At 44.9% G+C, this 22497-nt stretch overlaps 1 protein-coding gene across 1 annotated transcript; it reads right to left on the bottom strand.

Moving 5' to 3' along the window:
• Positions 1 to 160: 160 nt before the first annotated feature.
• Positions 161 to 21992, bottom strand: zfyve26 (zinc finger, FYVE domain containing 26). The gene is made up of 43 exons (XM_062396724.1): positions 21854 to 21992; positions 20988 to 21246; positions 20828 to 20903; positions 20589 to 20675; positions 20278 to 20427; positions 19670 to 20000; positions 18743 to 18867; positions 18377 to 18541; positions 17849 to 17937; positions 17597 to 17748; positions 17266 to 17481; positions 16364 to 16918; positions 16098 to 16262; positions 15793 to 15944; positions 15365 to 15608; positions 14578 to 14841; positions 14298 to 14417; positions 13903 to 14073; positions 13543 to 13776; positions 13295 to 13400; positions 12080 to 12933; positions 11458 to 11657; positions 10910 to 11014; positions 10668 to 10790; positions 10184 to 10360; positions 9407 to 9656; positions 9064 to 9162; positions 8631 to 8818; positions 8131 to 8267; positions 7715 to 7743; positions 7430 to 7566; positions 6885 to 7105; positions 6657 to 6804; positions 6262 to 6471; positions 5363 to 5578; positions 4591 to 4788; positions 4240 to 4320; positions 4031 to 4158; positions 3712 to 3886; positions 3399 to 3458; positions 3024 to 3206; positions 2883 to 2933; positions 161 to 2764 (listed from the first exon to the last, which is right to left on the bottom strand). Exons 2-43 carry the CDS (start codon positions 21170 to 21172, stop codon positions 2552 to 2554), a joined length of 7770 nt encoding a protein of 2589 aa, XP_062252708.1. The 5' UTR covers positions 21173 to 21246; positions 21854 to 21992; the 3' UTR covers positions 161 to 2551.
• Between the last annotated feature and the right edge of the window lie 505 nt (positions 21993 to 22497).

Below are 22497 nucleotides of genomic sequence, written 5' to 3'. Positions count from 1 at the left end.
ATCTTGGTCAGGAAAGAGGAGGAGCAGTTCTCGAACAGATGGAGTTGAATCATCAGCATAGAAGTGAAGTGTAAAGTGTTAGGGTTAGTGGTACAAGTGCTTTTTATCTAACTACTGGAAATGATTCACTTTTCTTTACATATTAAGAAGCCCGGAAGCATCACGCTCAAAGCTTTTATTACATGTCTTTTTATTGTTTAATTTTTTTTCATTTTTACAAGGGATGGCAAAATCCAGTATATTTTAAAATCATGACTTCCTGCATCAGTGAAGCAGTTACTTTATTCAGTATTTTCATTTCCCCCCCAAAAAGAAGTTCATTATTTTAAAAACTCACTAATATAAAGTGCGGCAGTGATGAAACAACAGTGGAAGTGCAAGAATGTCGTACGCGTACATCTCAAAAGTCTGAACTGGTTTCTCCTTCTATCTCTCGCCCATCATCACTCGCCATCACAGGGAGAACTGTGGGCGTCAGTCCTCAGACCAGTACAGCACTGGGACCCGAGGCAGAGAGAGAGAGAGAACCCAGTATCTCCTCTGAAATGAAGGTGTACTTCCTGACCGTGAGATCAGAATAGCTCGGAAATAAACATTCTCAGAAAGGCAGCTCCAGCGATACGGGCGATTGTCGTGTGAGAGAATTTAAAAGATAGGATTAATGGCGTCACTACGTTTGCACTGAACTTTCCCGTTTCAAGGTTTGTGGAAAAACAGGAGAAACAACAAGACACATCGACGGACATCACGTGAGCATGGTTAGATCCCTTTTTAGCAACGTTATACGACTCATTATCTGTGTAAGTTCATGATTACGACTTTCCGATGAGAACAAAGCCCAAATTTAAAATGAGAGACTCTGAGTAATTACAACCAAAACACAGGAGGACACAAGAGGAGATGTAAAAACCATTCGTCCAGAGACGGGACGAATCACGACAGAGTTGATTCTATGGATGATGAATTAAACCTGATCTATAATCGGTCCCTTTCTGTATCCAACGTAAAACTCTTCAGATTCCCTTAAATACTGTTTGACTTCCCTTGTTAAAAGGGAACATTTGCTGAAAGCTGGACAGAAAAGGTGCTGTACAATGTAAAACAGGGAAACAGCCTCATCAGGATAACATGAACAGTTCTTGGCAGATTACACTTCTTTTTGAATGAATGAATAAAAAACCTTAAACACACAAAGACGCAACTAGGAAATAGAAATGAGGAGACGAAAGACCTTCACGTAACAAGAGGCTTTCCAGTTGAAGACATTTTCCCTTTAGGTTGAGGTAGGAGACGAACCTTTGTCAATTACTGCCTCACTGCAAAGATATGCTTGTGTTGTGTAACTGTGTCTGTTGTGACTCCACAGATAAACTGTTCTCAAGTTCACTACAGATGAGAGATAACAGCAAAATATGTCAAGAATGTAAATAAAGCACGTTGGTGAATCATCAGGGGTTCTAGACCCTTCCACTGCCCTCAATCTCTGTTTCCCCTCTGAGTCCCAGGCTCTGACCTGGTATCAGTGGACAAGAAGTGTGGGTCATCGAGTTCACCTGTGCATGAGGGTGAAGCTCAGGCTGCAGTTTTCTGTCTAAACCCGACCGAGCCTGAGAGAACGAGGCCGACCCGACATTTGCTTTTTGTGACCTGAATATGATTTTAAAACATGAACCCAGAGCGATTCATTGGTTTGCCGACAAGTCCAGACTGGTCCCGAGGGCTCGAGTCAGGAATCCACACACACACTATACATCACTGCAGCGATGTCAGACTTAAACCCACCGGAAGTCAGAAAAACTGATTTCAAATGAATTGACAATTTAGTCAAATGTTAGCATAGACACCACATCCATTCTTTCTTACTCCAGTACCCCATTCTAGCTCCAACCTACAGTCCAGATATTACAAAATATTAAAAACTGTCTTACTTTGGTTAATAGTGATCAAATTTCACATGGCAGAGTCTGTTGTTGCTGTGTGAATGCGGTTGTGTCTTCACTGGGAGCTGCGTGAAATCGGTGGAGGCTACTGCTGATCTGAGGCCAGCACCCAGGGCAGAATTATCCTCCGTTACCACAACAAACAAACATCGGACTGATCTGTCGACAGTCAAGTTGCATAATGGGTAAAGGAGGAGCCTGGTTTAGACAAGAAGAAGAAGATCTTTCTGTTTCAGCTGCATCGACTCTGAAGCATTTCTCAAACCGTCCATCAGGAGTCGGAGGGCGTTATTTGAGTGTGATGCTAAAACAGAGGAAACCTCTTAACCCTTGGTTAGATCCTTGCTACCCAGTTTATGCTGGTGTTGAGGCATCTGGAGACAAAGACCAAGTGGGAGAGGTTCTAGGATCTCATCACAGAACAGAGAATCTCTCAAAAGTGGCTCAATCTTGAATTTTCTGATGTTTTAATAAACTAGTGGATGGGAAGTGGCTGTTTCAACCACTCAGCCACACATCGATAGACCCGGGTGACATCAGAAACCCGGAATCCTCTCGTCTGTGCTCTGTTTCTCAGTCTAAGTGCTCGGTGTGATCCCCCCGTCGTGCTGTTACCTGGCCGTGGGCCGGCCCGGGCGCTGCTGAGATGACTTGTTGTGATGTTCAGACAGCCACTGGCGACAGATGTTCTGCATCACTGAGTCCTGCGCTCCCTCGGCCGCCTGCAGGACGTCCTGGACCAGCGGGCCCGCGCGGCTCGCCTCCAGCTTGACGGCGAGCAGGTACGCCGGCCGCAGTTTAGCGCACAGCAGGTAAGCTTTGATCTGCGGACACACAAGAGGTGTGAAGAGAGTTTCATGTTTTTCTCCAACAGGATCGTAAAAAAACAAATATTCACGTTGAAAGACGGAGGAGGACAGAACCTGATCAGCTTCACACTACCTTGCTCTCTGTGCTCTTGGTTTCTAGGATGAGACTTTCCAGTTCCCTCGCCTAAATCAGAAAAAGGACAAAAAACGTCTCTGTGACCAAAAAACAACATGGAGCCAAGTCATGGTCAAACTCTGTTGACATTAAACTCACATCAGACGGCCCCTTATCTGCGATGGAGACACAGCTGAGGATGAGGGCGTCGCAGTCGTTTTTGGTGGCGGTGCCTGATTCGCTGACGCACTTGAAGAGCTGCCGCACGGCTCCGTACTGCCGCTGTCTGACCAGCCGCTGACCGGCACGCATGAAGACGGCCTGCGCCTCCAGCTGGAAGTCCTGAGCCAGGAAGCAACAGAGAAATGTCAAAACTCTGACAAGGAACAGTCATATCCTGATGAAAGCACATTTATTTGGCATGAGTAAGTAAACACTAGTCAAGGTCACAGTCAGTTGCTTTTATTGTCTCCATCGGATGGAATAAATCTAGTTTGAAAAGCAGATCAAATACTGACTCATGTGGGAACGTACCTGTATCACTCTGTAGGCAATGCCAAACCCCTCCTCTATGTTTTTTCCTCCGAGCATGACCTGCAATTAAAATGTATATTAACTGGATTTTACACAAAATTTTCAAAATATAGAAAAAAACAGGTATTCAATATTTTATTCACACATACATTTGACTCTAATCTCATTTTCATAAGCACTTCCTTTGTTATGTCTGCTCTCATGAATTCATTAATCTCTAACTCAGGGTTTTATACCAAGAATATTGAAACCACACTGATCTAATGGGACTTTTGATTGTTGCGTACTGGGAGGATCCCGATTGAAACCTCACCTTACAGGCGACCTCAACCTTCATCGGACTCCCTCCAAACAGAGTGGGCGGTGAACTGGTTGCAGAGGACTGGGAGGAAGGTGTGCTGGTCGGTGGACTCTTGGAGGAAGCAGCGTTCTCACAGCGAGCGAGGAACTTGGTCACTTCCAGCTGGAGCTCGATCGTGTTCATGTGCCTGAGAGACAGCGGAGGACCACACGTAAGAGTCTACTTGACAGGAAGCAAACATGTTAATGATACTTTCCTTTCTCTGATAAATAGCCACTAGTAGGGATCTACTTAAATCCTGTGACACTGAAATGAAGATTTATGAAGTAACCTGGACACGTCACTGGACGACATCATCTTCCTGAACGAGTTGACCTGAGATTTTCTCCTCCCGGCGCCCCGACCCTGCAGCTCCTGAAGATACGCCCTCAGGTGCTCCTTGGCTTGGACCAGCCAGCGCTGTGAAAGATCGAAGGCAGACACACGTCGTCAAACAAGCAGGAAACAGCAGACTGCATAGATGTGGAAAATGAGACGTACCTGCTGTTCTCCCAGCTGAAGGTACGAACCGGCTCCGTGTGTGAAGAATCGGATACAGGTCATGGCTGCACGTACATGATCCTGTACAGGTACAGAATATTTGAAGTATTACGAAAGAGGTACAACTTCATTATCTGTCTGGAATCAAAACTATCTGATGCTTTTACAATATCTGCCTGTCTGGGAGAAAAGAGTTGACACTAATCTGAGGTTGAATTGGCTGAGGGACAGAAGTTTAGCTGCATCTCTCCCACTCTGCTCTCTCATCCGTCTTTCTCTTTACTTTCAAATGCTACTTAAAGTCTAAAGTGATAAAAAACAAATGTGAAAAAACATGAAAAGACTCTTAACCATCATGAACTGTTGGAGCTGGTAGAGAGTATTGAAGTATCCCCGCCGCTGCAGGAACTGGCAGGAGGCGAGGAGGTAGCGGCTGCACGTCTCCAGGCCTGGGTCCAGTTTTTCCATTATGCCCTGCAGTGTGCCAAGACGCCCCCGCTCCAGGCTGGGCTGCAACACACCGTCTAGAAACACCTCCTCTGGGCACTCCTGAGCCGTGACCGAGCAGGAAAACACACGTCAGCTTGTTTTCGAGGGACGATTAGTCACGTAACTGCATTTTGTCTCCATTCAAAACAAACTGGGGCAAATTTTTAGACTTTGCAGGAAACATGCAAATGTAGTTAGGAAACACGCAGGGCCGAGATTCTCTGGCAGTAAAACTATTTAAACAAACAGCATCGACATGAGATTATGACTCATGACCTCGCCATGGGAGCCGAACGCTACACCCTAGATATCTCTGCAAGCATTCTCTCTCAATGAATGCTTCCATATTTAGCTCTGGTAAACCAATCATTGCTGACTGATGTAATACACATTGCTACCAGTGCAACAACACAGGAATGTTGCCACTGATGCCAGATATAAATCTTGGATATGTATACGTATATAGATTTAACTTATGTTAATAGTATTACTCAAACTTGAGCTTTAAAACACTTTGCTAAGTACGGGAAATCTGAGATCTTAGCAGCAACCGGTAGTCAAATCAAATCTGAAATTTGTTGACAGGGCTCTATGATGACTTCCAGCCAGACATACCCAGAGATCAATGTCTTACCTTGTTGAGCAGGTACGTCAGGGCCTCGGTCATGGAGTCATGCCGCACCCAGAAGCTGATGAGTGACAGGTGAGTGCCATAAGAGTTCAGGTAGTACAGACACTCCTGGTGGAGGTCGCCGCTCTGCGTTGGTCCCTCTGGACGCTCGACAGGACACGTGTCGCTCAGCACGTCCTCCAGCTCCCGCAGCGATGCCAAGATGTCCTCGCCAGAAGACTGACGCAGAGACAAACAGAAGACAAAAGGATAGTGAAATTATGCTCTGATGGAAATATTGTTTAACATCACACATCCGGAAGAACCCTGTAGTGCTGCTTTTATTCAAAGTTCATCATGGGGTCAGACAGAACAGGTGTCACCGACCACAAACAAATGCAGAGCCAAACAAACTGAGCAAAGCACCGACATGAAATCAGGTCAACACCCACCACAGATAATTTAATATCTTCTCCACATCGAGGGGAAAATATTAAATGATAGCATCAGTCCCCTGGCACCGGACGATACGTGTGAGATTCCTAAGGCTTCATGTTCCAGGGGGAGGGAGGGGGGTGTAGCTCTGCACATTCTGAGTGACTGGTCCAGACTGTGACTCAACCTGACCACTAAGTGTCATCATACAATTACAGAGCTAGAAAAATAGAATAAATAGCAACAGATATTTAATGTTTATATATTTTAGATTTGATTTATTTGTCATTTGTTTTGCACTTATGTTTTTTTCCTTTTGTCACATTGAAAATCTTACACTATGCATATATATATATATATACACAAGTAACAATTGTTGTGCTGTACTTGTGGCGAGTCCTTGTGGCTAACCATGGCTCATCGACCCCAGCCTTACACAGTGGCAGTAGCAGTTAGGTAACAACACCACAGTGAGAGCATCATCCTACCGTGGCCCCAGCGGGTCGTACGATGGTCTCCAGGTGCTGGACGATCTCCTGCAGCAGTAAAGGACCCAGGCTGAGCTGGTTTCTGTCCACTGGACCTTTCAGGCAGCGGGAAAACTTCTCCCTCGCCCCTGAGAGGTTCCCTGCCTTCAGAGAGGCCATCCCCCACGCCTGCCACACGCCACCAGGGTCCAGGCCGCTCTTGGTGGACACCTAGCAGCCAAACACCACGGAAAGTTAGAAGCAGCCATGACGTTGAGTTTTCAGAGATATCATTTTTATTTAATTTAAGTATGGTGGAGTAATAAACTGCCTTATTAGAGCAGAATTCTGTGCAGGGTCCTGTACAAATACATGGGAGACAATGAATAATAAGACTAAAGCACCAGTGGCCTCACCTCCACCGCTAGCTGGTAGTGCTCGGCCTCCAGCAGCTGATTACGAAGACGAGTGACAGCAGTCGCCTCCAGAATGTCGTCCAGAGAAGGAACGTATTTGTAATTTGCCGCCACAAGAATCTTTAGCACATCGACTTTACTGATGTAACTGTGGAAACAAGAGTGAGTGAGACACACAGAAGTGACAGTGACACACAGGATATTACCTCAGCATCACATCAATCTCACCTGTCACACAAGGCCAGGTCCTGGCTGCGGCCGACCTTGACGAACATCAGCTTGGCGCTGAAGAGCAGCTGCTGCATGATGTCGGTGAGGAGGCAGGCGTCCACCTCCGGGTTGGTCAGCTTGCAGGACAGGGAGCGGCAGTGGACGATGAGCTGGTGTCCACACGCTGTTTGGTCGCTGTGCAGAGACAATATGGCCACGCAGAGGTATGCACTGGGAGCCTAGAGGGTTTTGAGAAAAGAACATCTTCAATCCTGATGTATCCTCCTGGAAAATTCCACGAGAGGCGGACTGGTTATTAACGATGCAGGAAATATGCAGAAAAACAACCTTGAACTTTATGCTTGTTGCACTAACCTCAGTGATAAATTGACAGTTTAAGACAAGAAACACAAGAGAGGTGTGAAAACGAGTGTTTGAGATCTTTCAGCTTTGCTTCTGTTGCTCTCAATGCAAACAAGCAGAGACTGACGAATGTGTAAATGTAACCTGCACAGAGCTCAGTCCTTTTCCCCCTGCGAGGTGATAGATGTTCAGATCCAGACCTGTTCGTAGTAGAACTCGCTCCGCAGCAGCTGGTTCTCTGCAGAGTTTGTGCTGAGTTGGATCTGCTGCTGGATCACTTCAGGCAGATGCATCATCCCATCTAAGTCTCCCTCTGTCACCGCGAGGCTGCCAGCCACTGCACAGCCAACACACGAGGAGTTCAACATCACTGTTTTCATATTTAATAATCACTTTATAAAAGATAAATTCTCCATCCTGTTATATGGAAAATACTGTTTTCTTTCTCTAGTAGAGCAAAGAGGAAGTCGATGTTGTAGTCGTACCTTCACCTTGTTCCATCTCGTCGTCAGAACTGCAAAAAAACAAAAACAAAATTCAAATCACAAGCACATTTCTGTTGAAAACATGAATCCAGACCGGTAATCGCAGCGTTAAGGTACAAAGTTCAAGATTTTGTGGTAAAATCTCATGATTTTCTACAACAAAGAACAACTCCTCATGTGTTTGAATGTGGTGTAACTCGTTTATTCCAGTCCGTTGCAGAAGCAGCATCTCGCTGTCAAATGCTCTGAGGGTAAAAGATATGTCTTAAATTAAAATATATTCTATTTGCACCTGCACCTCTCTTGCACCAAAACATATATATTATTCCATTGAAATTATTTCCAACTACAGGAAAACAGTTGTCAGAGTTCTGTCATTATCTGTACAGTGTGAAGTGTTTTCTACAGGATCTCACTCTGCGTGGAAGTAGGTGTAACACTGGTCACAGACTCGGACTTCTTCTCCTGGACTTCCATCCACCAGCATCTTACGCTCAGAACACGCGTGACAAACAAGACGACCACATCTCCGACAGTGATGCCGTCTGTTGAACTAGTGGGGGAGAAAAATTTAAAGACAACAAATACTAACAGAGAAAAGTTTAATGTTGGATCCTAGACTATTGAAATCAACAGCAATGTTACTTTCATTTTTTTCTTTCACATTCATCCCTTTTAAAAAAGACAACAATTTAAAAGATGTCTTTTATAGAGTGGAACAAATTGTTAAATAAGCCTTTCATTAATTTTCCACACTGGCCTGAATAGGAAACAAATCTTGTTCATTGAAAAGGTCATGTAATCAAATAAGTTTTTTATAACTACACAGGCATTAACTACCAAAACTACAAGTAGCAAGTATGTCTTTGAGATTTATGAGAACGCCAGTGAGTCTCGCAGCGTTTGACCCACTCACCATGGTGAACCTCTCTCGGTGGCAGACCATGCACACATGCTGTTGGGTGTCAGGGACCCAGTCTTTACGACTGGGGGGTTGATCCGGAGGCTGGAACTTGGCAGGCGAGCGACGTTTCCTCCCTGCTGAGCTTCGATCCCTCTCCCTGTCCAAGCTGTTCGAGGAGGACGTGCGTGTAGGAGTGCTGCCTGTGATGAAATATTAAGAACGCACTTTTTAAACTGGGAACCTAAATCAGCACAAGTGCAACTGACATCGAATTTACAGCAGAGAACATTATCTGAATCTTTTATGTTCTCTGTGCTTTGAGAGAATTTCAACTGTGAAAAAAAAAGACTGGTTAACTAATGAGTCCTTGAGGGAAGAGCCTAACATTCCCTCGATGATATCACGTCATTATTTTATGACTGTTAAACATGTAGAAATGTCTCACTTGTGGAGGGCGTTGGAGACTCGATTTGACTGGACGATAGGGAGCAGCTGTCCTGAGCAGGACACTGCATCAGCGAGTCCTGGAGGCTGATCACAGAGTCTGGAAAATTAAATATAAATCAGTATAGCCATGTACATACATGCGAAACAGAAAAGCCAGTAATGTGAGAATAGTCACTGAACTGAGCTTGAGAGCAGCACACATAATGTTTGTGTCAAGATCCACTTTTTAGCTACAAAAATAAGCTTAAAAAATAGTTTCGGTCATATTTAGATAAAAAGTATTGCGATGTGATGCCCAGAGTATATGTACACGTCATTGCCACTGTGTGCTGTGCTCTGACCGGATCTGCTCCGCTCTCTGGGGGCACAGGAGAAGTCCAGGGCCTTGGAGGCGTAGTCCGCCAGGAGTTTATCGATGGCTTCAGCACCAAAGCCGGCCTCCTGACCCACCACGAGGCTCCGCAGGGTTCTCACTGCCATGTCGGCCCAGTCCACCTTCAGGTTCATCAGAAGCTGCTCCAGCATCAGCAGAGGCTCGGACAGCAGGGGGAAATAGTCCTGCCTGGCTGCTGGGGGCAGTGTCAGTAGCACCTGGAGGAGGAAACACAGTCACTGACATTAACACATTACGATATGAAGCAATTCAGCTGCTGTCAAAGGAAAAGGCTCTTATGGTATAAAACCACATTTTCCTTAAAGCAGTTGGGTTTCACTCTGCACATGTCATTTGGTTATAATAACATATTAACGGTGCCCAGCTCATAAACCTTTGACTTGCACATTCACATTGTCTGTAAATAATTTAAGTTTAGTGATATATAACATGCTCATTAAAAATAGTAGAAAACTATATCATAGCAGAAGTTAAGCATTAATACTGAGTGTTATGTAATATATTATACAATGACTGGGGGTGATCTCTAATGAATAGAGTCAGACTTCCCAGTTTCATGAACGTTTGTCTGTGTAATCGAGACTCAAGAAAAACTTTATTGAGCCCTGACGGATGATGACGCCAACTGAAATTCCACAACACTGGAATGTATGAGCACAAACTACACTTCCTGTCCTTATTGTACAGGATAACTGGATCAGTGCACATCTTCACATTCACAAACCTTCGAGCCCAGATGAAGAGCGTGGATGTGTTGTCTTCGCGAGGGAGACACCTGCCTCTGGAAATGCAGGGTGAGATAGTCAGCCAGGAAGTGACAGGCGGCCAGGCCGGGGCAGCGGTCCAGAGCGTGTTCACAGATCTTCAGGCCGACCACGAAATCAGAGAGGCCCTCGAGTAACTGAAGACACAAGGGACACAGAAAAAAAATAAAGGGGGGGAGGGACCAAGCATGTAATTATGCATTATGATGTATGTAAACTCTATCAAAAGATTCTGCATGTGAATATACAGTATCTGTTGGTGAGGGATAAGACTTTGGGAAAAAAGGCAAATATCTCATCAGACAGTAGCCAATGGGCTCAGAGATTGTGTTGTACTCGACAAGCTATATATTTGTACATGTATAAATGTATATTCATTCCATTATAGGATTGTCCTCTGCATTTAGTACGAGTTTCCTGAAACACGTTTTGACGACTGTGTACCTGAAACGCTTCGTCTGTCTGTCCCTTCTCCAGCAGGTGAAGTAGATGCTCAGTCTTCAGCTGCAGCCTCAGCTGCTCGGACACAGGATACAGCTCCACCCACTGTGCACACAGAGAAAACTCCTGCAAAATAATATGGTTATTATATAATTAAACATGTATTTTTGAGATTATAGTACGTGTCAAATTGTGGTAGGTTTATTAGTTTATTAACTACACTGCTGCAGGTCTGTTGGACCTACTTTTGCCTTCAACATCCGGGACAACATGGCCTCGGGGTTTGTCTTCGACTCGCTCCTCAGCTCCTGCCACGCAGCCCAGGGCAACCGAGGCTGTAGATTCAACATCTGTGAGAAGAGAAGGAAGCTCGGAAACTTGGCACATTGGAAAGTCAAATTATATAACTGAGGCAATTCAAGTTCAAACCACGCCAACATAGGGCTTGGTAACGAAACTCTCAACCTGCAAACTGTCAAATTAAAATGATCCTCAGGCTGAGATCCAAGAACCCAAGTTGACACTGAACAAGTAAAAGCATGAAATGTGAAATATGTAACTCAAGCTTAACACAAGCTTTCACATCTTTGAGTTGAAGCTGTGACATTTCTTTTTCTGGTGCTTGTCCTGACAAGAGATGCATGGGTATATTTTCTTTAGTGTGACATATTATGTACTGTATAGATCCTTTTCTGCCGCCGCCTCTCGCAAACACACAACAGACCTGCCCGTCAAAGTCAGTTTGGCCGTTTACAGCACAGGGAAGAATCTGTTTCTGTGATTAACACTGTACCCAGCGATAGATGTCCAGTTCTTTCTTCTTCAGCTCCAAGTCGGTTCTCAGCGAGGCCGCAGTGCTCAGGTCACTGAGGCAGAAGTCCAGCAGCTCCAGGCAGGAAGACAGGGGCCATCGCTCCAGAGCCTGCAGGGCAACACGGGCTCGCAGGTTCGCGTCCTGCACGCGGAACAGCTGACCTGTGCCTTCAACACCATCTGAACACAATCAGACCAACAAACATGTATCACATTGGAAACAACTGCGACATTCACACAATATTATACTATTTAAATACGTATTTTCCTGTAATTGTGGTGCCAATCTGAAAAAGTGGTTCTGATCTCAAGATAACGATAAATTCAAGATCTAAAAGAAATTTATATGACAAACAAAGACTCATCTTTTTGTTATGTAATTGTGTGATTGTTTGTTTTTAAACAGAAATATAAAGCAGCCACTTCTAACATATGAGAACCTATTTTTTTCCCATATAAATAATCTATGATGAAGATTAATCAATACTTGATAACGTTATTATATCACATCACCATATTATCATTTATTTACAGCATGCAAGAGCCAACATGAACTTCAATCTGCTACATTCCACTAAAATACATCTACCAGCTTTTCTCACCTTCCAAAGCAGCATAGGCAAGCAGCTGGTCTCTTAGCGCCCCCTCCTGGCTGCAGCCTTGCCCATACAGCTCCAGTAGGCTGAGAGCCCGGGACAGGTCTTTAGAGGAAAGGGCTTTCTGGAAGGCCTCAGCTGCCACAGCCTGGGTAACTCCTTCCTGTGGCCCAGACAGCAGGAGAGTGACAAGAGGTTTCCCACAAATCACCGCCCCGAGTCCAGCGGAGCCTCCCTCTCCCTCAGTCAGCGGGGCGCCCAGCACTGGTTCAGCCAGGGAGTGAAGATAGGCCCAGAGAATAGGAAAGTCTTTCAGGAGAGTATCCGCTTCTCGAGAAATCTGCTCACCGTCCAGGACAACCTCCTTACGTCCACTGCGGAAATATCCCGACCAGCCGGAGGATTGCGCCCGAGCGTTTTCTCCTTTACATGCACTCAGACACGCCAGCGTGGCCAGTAAGGGGGAGCGAGACTTTAGGAAAGACAGGGCTGATGGTGTGAGGAGGAAAGAGTTTGAGGAAGAAGAGGAGGAGGAGGATGATGACTGAGAGGGAGGCGAGGTGGAGAGGTTGGTTGGTGTGTTGTCCTCCACTGAGGCCTCAGAGTCCGAGCTTGCATCTGACTGAGTAACTGAGGGAGTTTCTGTGATGCCCAGAGTTGCCTTGTGCTCCTGAGCGTGCTGCTGGAGCAGGGCAGACAAGCTGGCAACACTGAACACTCCATCATCTTTTCTGGTTGGATCAGAGTCTGTTTCAGCAGCTGGACATGAGAACCACAAGGGCAAAGTCTCACAGCATCGCTGGACAATCACCTGCTGGACGCTCAGTCGCAGACCTTCCTGCTGCAGCAGGGACAGCACTCTGGAGAGAAACAGGAGCAGGAAGTAGGTCAGAATCACTCAGTGGTTCATTTAGTGTCAAACCAAGACAAATGTTAAAGCTGGATGATGCAATTTCCCTCATTTTGTGGCAGCTCCTCTATCCTGACTCTTGTTGGCAGAGTTAATGGTCAATGATAACTAAGTCTATCACAAATATATCACTACCTCTGTTCTGTTGGTTATGTTTTAACTGTCGAATTACACAAACGACTATTTTCGTAAGACTTGGTGGAAGGATAGTGAAAGGAACCATTACATCTTGGGATGGATCCGGCAAACGAGGCAGATTCCAGGAGTTTTTCCCACTTTGATTAACGCTGTGAGCAATTATCTGTGCGTACCTGTCAGGAGCCACCTGTCTGTCAAACAGCAGGTGGGAGAGGAGCTGGAATGGGGCTTGAAGCAAAACCAGCAGTGGGTTCCCAAGCTTCACTTCACCACTTTGGTCTGAGACAAAAAGCAGGAGAGAAAAATCAGAAGAAAACTAGTTAAAAAAAAGCTTCAATTAGAAGTTGCTACTGGCAAACTGATAACACAGAAGAATGTGAAATAGGCTAAAACTTCTACTTTCTGTGACAAATGATTTTACCTTCTGAAGCAAGGCTGCGCACCAGCACGGATGCTAACGTGTTAACGTAGTCAAGGAAACTGCGAACGTAATCGGGTCGGGCGAGGTCTCCATCCGGCTCGAAGGGGCAGAGCTGGTCCAGGGAGCGAAGCAGCTGTTTCATGTTGGAGCGGACAGGGTGGACGTCGAGCTCCGCCTGCTTCAGGCTGGCCTGCTCCACTAACAGAGCCAGAAGAGCACTGCCTGCGCTGCCCTCTGTCGTGAGAGGAAGCATCAGACAACACCAGACATTCAGACTTTCTCAAAGACTGTTAAAAACAATAAAGGTTGTAGAACTCTTCTGATATTCTTAAGTTGATCTGACGCGGTTGCTCTGCTCACCTGTATTATCTGTAGCGGTGCTCAGAATGTGCAGGGTGGTCTCCAGGCGTTGAGCCAGACTGAGTCGAGCAGAGATGCTCTCCTCGGTCAGGGTGGGGTTGCAACACAGGAGCACTTCCTGAATACAGCAGCCGAACGGGCTGGAAAACACTGGGTCCTCCATAACAGCTTCTATGAACAAGAGTGGATGAACGAGTGGATCAGTTACAACAGAACTCCACTGTTTAAAGAGTTGATGTTAAATATCTGGTCAGGAGATTCATTTAGCATCCACCTGCATTTATTCAATAATTTGACCAGTGGAATAGAGTTTTTATTCAGAATTGGAAATGTGTAAGTGGGGTATTAAAAAATAAGAATTTCCTTGTTTCCATAATAACTTGGTTTACACTCACCTGTTTTGACGGAGCCCTTGTTTGTTGCAAAGTGACTGAGGATCTTGCTGATCTGTTGTAACACCCTTGGAAATCCACAGATCCCCTGAGAATGAGGAACTTTGGGGTCAATTCTCACTCCTGCAGAGGAAAACAGGGATTATAGACGAAAAGCAAAATTTACCCCGTGCAAAGCTGCAGATAAAACACATTAAACTGTTGCTGGTCTTGTTCCAATCACCATGTTGGATTAAATCATCGCTGTAGCAATCTCCATGACCCTAAAATTCCGTCTTCATACCTCGAGTCTCTAGGCTGCTGTTGAGCCGGCGCTCTGCTGTGTCCAGCAGCTGCCGGGACGTCTTCCAAAGCTGACAGTGGCAGCACGCCAGGTCGAAGGCCGCCATGGCCGCTGGGCTCAGCTCCTCCAGCAGCGTGGTGAGGAGGCCAGACGGGTCTGAGGAGCAGCAGCTCAGCCAGTACTCTTCCTCCAGGGATGGCATCGGGTGAGCGGGGGAACTGAGGAGACGGTCTGCTATGTCCGAGATGGAGTAGAAAGCCACACCTGCAGGGAAAGACAGAGAAGCCCGGGGGTTCAATCGTGATAACTCAGCAGGAAACAATCCTTACACTGTGCAATTTGAGCCAATTATATAGTTTGGTTTTGTGACTTTTAACTCTGAAAACTAAACAACTTAAATAATCAGAATATTGTTTATACACTTTAATAATTCCAGCATACCCAGACACATCATTATGATTTTCTGCTTCCAAAACACAGTATTGTCATAATTTAGTCTCAACCTCGAGCGCTTTCTACTATAGATGCATTATGTTGTTCAAATGTTCAATAAACATTTCGGGAAGTTTAAAAAAGTAGCTCAATGTCTTCTGGCTCAAACAAGTTCCTCTTCACCCACATGTCTAATCCAGACCTCTCTAATCTCTCTGATTTGAGGCAACAAGACCAAAACTGAACGAGGCCTCAACAGTTGGTTCATTATGCATTTATTTATTATATTCAAGGCAACCTAGTTAGTTACTAGGTGAGATGAATGGCAGGGAAAAAGTCAAACAGAATATCGAACCTGCAGCGGCAGCACTTCCGATGGCCTGCAGCGTGGAGAGGCCGCTGCTGCCCAGCCGAGCCCGCCCTGTGCCGGACGCAGCCGCTGACCCCAGACCCTCTGAGGAGGAGGACGACGAAGACATAGGCTGGTTATCCATCTTCTGCTCCACCCGCTCCAACTCCACTAGAACTTCTTTGTAACGCTCCATGAACACCAACTCGCCACAAAAGGGAGACTTCCCCAGATCAAACATCAGAGACACCTGAAATGGAAATAATCAGAAAATCTGATCAACACAAAAATAAACATTGATAAGTAAACTCACAAATTCTGTACATATATACACGACTTAAAGCAAATAAACAATACTGTAGAACGTAGTAAATTCAAATGTGTTTAGTCAATGCACCATGTTGAATAAACGTTTATTATAAACATAATCAGACCTGATGTGCTTCCATGAAGTTTCCTCGGCGGATGCAGGACATGAGCAGAGACTCTGGAGGGGACAACATGGCAGGGACCAGCCAGCTGTGGGGACCTCCGCAAGGACAAACCTCCACTTCCACACCAGCTGTCAATGTCCCTCCTCCACCGTCTGACAGAGGCCAAATGAAGTCATCATCAACCCACAAATATAATTCACATCTTCATAAGAGTTACTCTGGAGTCGCCTGAAGGACAAAAGGCCCAGATCGGAGTCATGAGGACGGGGCATGTACATTTCTAACAGACGGTGCTTATGGCTCACCTGATGCACTGGTGCTGACTTCTCCATTGTGTTTCTCTATGGAGGTTTGTCTCTCTGCTACGCGCCTCCCTAGTCTCTTCCTTCTCCTCAGACTGGAGCTCTTACTGCGTTCCAAGGTAGTCGCAGTATAGCCGACCGTCGAGATGGGGAAGGGTCCCTCTGAGCCTGCAAGTGAATTCACCAACAAGTTGCAAAGAGTTACAAACAACGCAGAAGAAGTGTCAATCAAAATACTTAAAGAAATATCCTCAGCCTGTGCATCTCACCATTTTCGCTGCCCTGGTTGCTGGTGATGATTTGCAGCCTCCACTGAGCCTCTGCAGTTCGTTTGGACAACCTCTGCAGACGAGCCCCGAATGTCTCCGGGGTCACCGAGCAGCCGAGGCTCTCCCCCTCCTGTCCCTCCTGCTGACCCACCACGCACATGCCCTCCAGCCCTTCCTTCAGCAGCTTCAGGAAACCCTCCATGGCTGCAACATCCACCACAAATCCCCTGCAGCCCTGGATGAAGTGTCCCAGCTCCAGGTGACCATGGTGGGAGGATGTTGGGGAACTCGTACGCAGCTTCTGGCTCCTGCAGTGATCACTCTCATCCGTCTGTGCTTTGGCTCCTAGTTCTACATTAGTGTTACTTGTGTCTGACGCACAGTCCTGATTTGCATTAACATTGTTGTCTTTTGGAATCTGCTGCGTGAAGTCAGCGGTGGACAGGAAGAGGAGGGAGAAGATGTTCTCCAGGAGCTCCAGGCGGAACATGGCTGGAACGGCCTCCAGGTAGAGCTGACATTCTGACAGGTAGTGTTGGAACTGCAGATGGAAACCTGGAAAATATCACATGTGATTAAAGTTGTGTCTCCTGACTTGTCTCCGTCATGAATTTAGGCTTTTAATGGATGTTAGTGTAAGTTTACACACGGGTCTTGCTCATGTATATTTTCTTTGTGTTTACTCTGCATCGTATTTTATTTGCATATTTACTAGTTTACTATTTCTGGCTTTCATTTTTAACAACAAATAATGTTTTCTATTGTATCTGCACAGCAAATTAACTATATCCGGTCCTTTCTGATTATATACAGTGACAAAAATGAGCCAAAATAAATGCTTATGTATTTAAAGGAATCACAAGTGACACCAAACTAAAACACTACAGACGGGAAATACATACCCTCTGAGGAAGTTGAGGTTTGAGGCTGGTCTGTTTCTGCTTCAGTAGGCAGTTGCTGCTGCTGATGATGCATGGACTCACACTCGGAGCAGTTTGAGTATTTATGTGCATTGACACAAAGAGCGTAGATGGTGTACTTCATGACACAGAAGCCCTGAAACAGAACTACATTCCTCTGTGCACCAGGGCTCAGAGTCCTGATGGCCTCAGAGTCGTCTGTGAGAAATAAGACAAACAGAAAGAACGACAGGCAGGGTCACGTCACCATGAAACATCAAATACACGATTGTTCAGGAAAATACTTCAGACTCAACAAGTGGGTGATGCAAACCATGTCCTGGTGGATTTGGCAGCTGCTGCAGCAGATCCAGTATCCTGCGCTCCTCAAACTGAGGCAGAGGAGTCAGAGTGTGCAGAATATAGAGAGCTGAGTGATTGTCCAGGGTGTGAAGCTGTGTCAGTAAGGCCTCCATGGAGATACCTCTGAATAGAAACAAAACAAGACACAAAGGAGCATCAGAATAGAGATTAGGATGGACTTCAATGTCAGTTAAATGTCACAAATGAAGAAGCAGATTCTTACGGGTTGTTGTTTTTACACCATTCAAGTATTCCGAGCTGAGAGGACAGAAGGTTGGCAAATTCCTGCAGAACGGTGTCACTGGCTGGTGCCTAAAATCAGAAGAAACAGTTTCAGCACAATACTAAATATTTATGTTGAAAATATTCATCAGCGTTACACTTTGATACTGTACTTTGATGGGTGGTTGAAGGAATGTGCGCTGAAATGACATTATGATTCAAACCATATTTGTTTTTCTCTGGTATTTGGTTTCAGAAACAGGCCATTACAAGGACATGCTGCAAAAAGATACAATGTGAATGTTTTTAATCATTTATTGTGTTTGTTTATAAGTTAGTTTTTCCTCTGTTGGGTTGCTGGTGATAATATACTGTATGTATCAGTGTGATTTGATAATGATTTGGGTAATTTTTATGTTGTGTTCATTTTGTTTAGTTAATCTGTTATTTGGTGAGGTGTGTTGAGTCTCTGCTGTAGAGGAGGAGGTGCACACACACGTGTGGAGAGCTGAAGGGTTTCGGTACCGACCTGCTCGCGGTGAAGGACACTGAGCAGCTTTTGGGCCGAGCTCAGGCTGCGACACTGAGTCCAGCCGAGCAGCAGCAGCAGACGAGACAATGGCCGAAACTCCAGCCGCACTAATTCTCTCAGCTGAGAAAACTCCTCGTGTTTAACCAGGTCAAGTGCAGTAACCTACAGGAAGGAACCAATCTCATTACATTATTGAATTTCATCACATGCAGTTGCTAAACAACTTTACCAGACCATTACGTTACTGTACCAACAACAAAAACATGTCAATTACAAACAGCTAAGGGAGAGGACGGCCTGCGCTTCATTACTTCTTATTCAAACTCAGTGCCGACTGTTTTCCGGTCGTCGCTTTTCACTTACCAGGACCTGCTCCAGGAAGTGCTTTCCACTGCTAAGGCACTCGAAATAGATGGTCTTCCAAATGGAGGGACGATCCTTGTGGCAACATAAACTGAGAGCCAGCTTCTCTGCTTCAGGGAGCTCCACTGTGAGGGGGATGCAAATAAAACATAATAGTGGAAGCACGTCAAAGAAAACAAAAATGTCCATGAAGCATTCTGTATAATAAAAACTAAAAAAATGATATATTCAGGGAATCTACAGGTTTCAATGAGTTAAAGACTTTTTAAGATCAATGCCAATATGACAGATACGTGGGGAATTATACATGCCACATTTCTCTTTAAGCCGACGGAGTAGGGAAACCCTGCTATTCCAAGGGAATCCAAGAAGTTGCAGGGTAATTTAGAACAAATAGATGAGTGAATTCAATAACAATGGAAGTATAGGGGACATTTAAACTACATAACAGTGTCATTCTTTTTTTTACTTGATCTATTTGTGTCACTAAATAAAAATTGTAAATCAAAAAAATTCACCCATTCATCACCACATCACATTCTAAAACAAATATTGTTTAAATGTGGTGTAAAAAAAGGACATAATAATCAACAGTCTGTGACTAAGGCTACACAAGCTGTCACATGTTAAACATGTCATTACAATGAGTTGACACTCTCAGAAGCAGAAGTGTGATCAGAAGAGGAAAGCGGTGACACCGACAGTTTCCCTCCGCCACTGTGAACAATGATCTCAATCTCAGACCATAAAGATCTTATCAGTATCGTTACTTTTTAATATTAGCTCAGAGGAGGAACTGATTTCTGATTTGTCAGATATTTTACACGACTAAATCTGCGGCACGTAGCAAGAGAGCACTTTAATAACAGAATCATCTCACTATTTAAATGCTTTTCTGATTTTCAGAGGTGAACCCACTCGGCCTACCTTGTGTGTCGGGCGTGCTCCTCAGCAGATGATCCCTCTGCAGCCTCAGAGCAGTGGAGCAGTACAGAGAGACCAGAGTGTCGCACTGAGGCCGGAGCAGCGAGCTCAGGATCCTCTCCTCTCTCAGGGGTCCGTCTCTGACCGCCCACAGCGCTTCACACAGAGCCTCAAACTGCCCAGCGCTCCGGCCAGAGCTCCACGGCATCACAGCCAACACTGCATATATCTCCTCCACCCACTCCTTTGCCTTCTTCTCTGGTTTTGCCAGTTTCTTCATCATGTGTTGGATGAACGTGTGCTGCAGAGTATGGTCCTCTGTGGGTGACTGGTCCTGCAGGAGATAAAGAAAGTAATTATATATTTTGTCCAACATGCAAACTCAGAGAAAAGCCCCAAACAAGCTGGGATCTGAACCAGGAGCCTACAGTCCGATTCACATTTCCACCCACCACTTAATATCCTTAAAAACTCCAATTCCACCAGGTGTATTACAGTTTAGATTGTGTTTATTGTGTTTTGTCTTGACGGACTTCTACGACCATCATCCCATAATATCTTCATGTGCATTTATTTATTTTGTAGTGTTGATACTCAGGGTTCGACTCTACCTGTAAGAAATGTGCTAAAGACTGAGCCAGTCTGGGCTTCTTCTTCTCCAACAAGGTTCGGAGGCAGGACTCAACCGCAGCTTGTGTTGATCCCGAACCCTCTACAGCCTTTTGGTCCGGCTGGCTGCTCAGGTAGGCCTGATGCAACTCCTGCTGAAAGGAAATGTATCTCAGTATTCTGTCAACAAACAACAACATGGAAGAAGGAAGAACATATCCGGAAACTTGATCTGATGAAATGTTTGTGTTCTAGGGTAAAAAAAATGTCATTATCATCTACAGTTATAAATTAAGACAAGAGCAAAAGTGACCTTGAGAATAGCCTCTGCTATGCCCTCTGAACCCAGTTCCTCCAGGAGCAGAAGAAACTCCAGCTCTCTTCTGATGTCGGGAGAAACCTGAAAGGTAAAAGCAAGAAAGTGTTTTCACAGCATGTCAAACGCTTGGTGATGTTTCAAATACCTTTTCATCCAAGTTAACAAACCCGTTAAAGACAATTTGACCAGAAAGTGTTAACGCGGTGTCAAGTTCAAGTTCCTCATATCTTTACCTTCTCTTCTGTCCATTTCTCTAAAACCTGAAGCCAAAACCAAGCCAGTCTGTGTGGGCTTCCCACAGTCTCCCATCTAAAAAAACAAAACACATCAGTTCATATTCTCGAATACAAGTAAAAACCTAGTGTCTTGTGAAACTACAGATGTGCGACTCACTCTAACTTGTACGGGTGGCAGATGACAGCTCTAATAATGTCCTGCAGGTTTTCCGAGTGTGTTGACTGGACCAGCTGTGGCACACAGGCACTGGCCAGCTCCCACTCCCCGTGCTGCAGGCACCTCTTGAAATACTCAAACAGGTCCTGAAGCGAGGTCTCCGCCTCGCGGCTGAAAGGATACATGGCCACTTCGGGTCACAACTGCAGAGACACGTTCACCGACACGCAGCCAACCAACAGGCGCCAGCTGTTTTCACCTGAAACAGAGAGATGAAGCTGTTTGACTTCAAACATCAGGAATCACGTGTTGGTTGAAACAAACCGAATATAATGAGTGGACATATTTTGAAAAGAGATATACCTCTCATCACATCTCATTCTGTTATTACATTTGTTCTATATAAGGATTTTTTTTTTAACCTTTAAAGTTTGTCAACAAACAAACAAACATATATGACATTTTATTTTATACATTTATAAACAACTGACAACAAACAATATCATTGATGAACGTTTATAAACAATTTAAAACAAACAACAGTAGAGATGAATGTTTATAAACAACTGAGAACAAACAACAGAAGTTATATATGTCTATAAACAATTTAAAACAAACAACAGCATAGATAGATGTTTACAGACAGACAGCAGAAGTAAGACATGTTTATAAACAAACTACAGCAGTTATAAACGTATATAAAGCGTGTTTTAAAACGCTATAAATCCTCTTCACCGTTCCGTCTCCTCTCAGTTTTGACAGCCACCCTGGTGTCAAGTTAGCATTAGCATTAGCTGCACCAGTGCTGACTTGCTGCACTTGGTGACATGAAGCTAACTAAGCTAAGTTCTGCAGCAGCCACTCACTCTGCGCAGCGGGAAAACACGAGCTGTTCCCCGACGTGTCTCACTCATGTCTTCGTGTCGAATCCCCGATTGAAGCCCGGTGGGGGGGCTGACGCGCACATTTAGCCGCAGCTGTTCTCCGCTGGGCTGCTACATCAGCTGTTATGCTAGGCGGCTAGCTGCGCGTTAGCTGGGGTCATGTGACATCGTCAGCTGCTCCTCCAGGGCGGCGCTGGTTGGTCGACGGTTGGCACGAGGTGGGCGTTCCCGCACACCAGGGAGCGTGGGGATGTTACCGATGCCGTCAGACGCGTACACTACTTGAAAAAAAAATAATCAGGTCACATTTAAATTATTTAAATGATGCACAAAAATAACTTTAAATATCAATACTGAGCAATTTTTTCACTCGTCTATTTGAAATGATTCCAAAAATAAATTAAAGAAATGATTTTATTACTTTTCCACCCGTTCTCCCTTAGGGACCATCAATAAATTCATTTGAAGAGGTATCAATTATAAATGCTTCCATATCAAATGATTCACTATGTCCAAATCCTATTAGATATTACTGTTACCTTTTAGATAAATAGGACACTTGTTTTATATAAGGATGTTTTTCTTTCACAGACTCCAAACACCTATCAGCTGATTTTTGTTCCGAC

This window comes from Platichthys flesus, chromosome 10, assembly GCF_949316205.1.
Source record: "Platichthys flesus chromosome 10, fPlaFle2.1, whole genome shotgun sequence".
Lineage (NCBI taxonomy): Eukaryota > Metazoa > Chordata > Actinopteri > Pleuronectiformes > Pleuronectidae > Platichthys > Platichthys flesus.
This window is presented reverse-complemented; position numbering and strand designations above follow the sequence as displayed.

Coding starts and splice junctions, on each gene's coding strand:
- zfyve26 (XM_062396724.1), bottom strand. CDS start 21,172: ATGTATCCTTTCAGCCGCGAGGCGGAGACCTCGCTTCAGGACCTGTTT. Junction 17,938..18,376: donor GTGTCCTTCACCGCGAGCAG/GTCGGTACCGAA, acceptor TTCTGATTTTAG/GCACCAGCCAGTGACACCGT. Junction 9,163..9,406: donor CAGAGAGCGGAGCAGATCCG/GTCAGAGCACAG, acceptor TTAATTTTCCAG/ACTCTGTGATCAGCCTCCAG.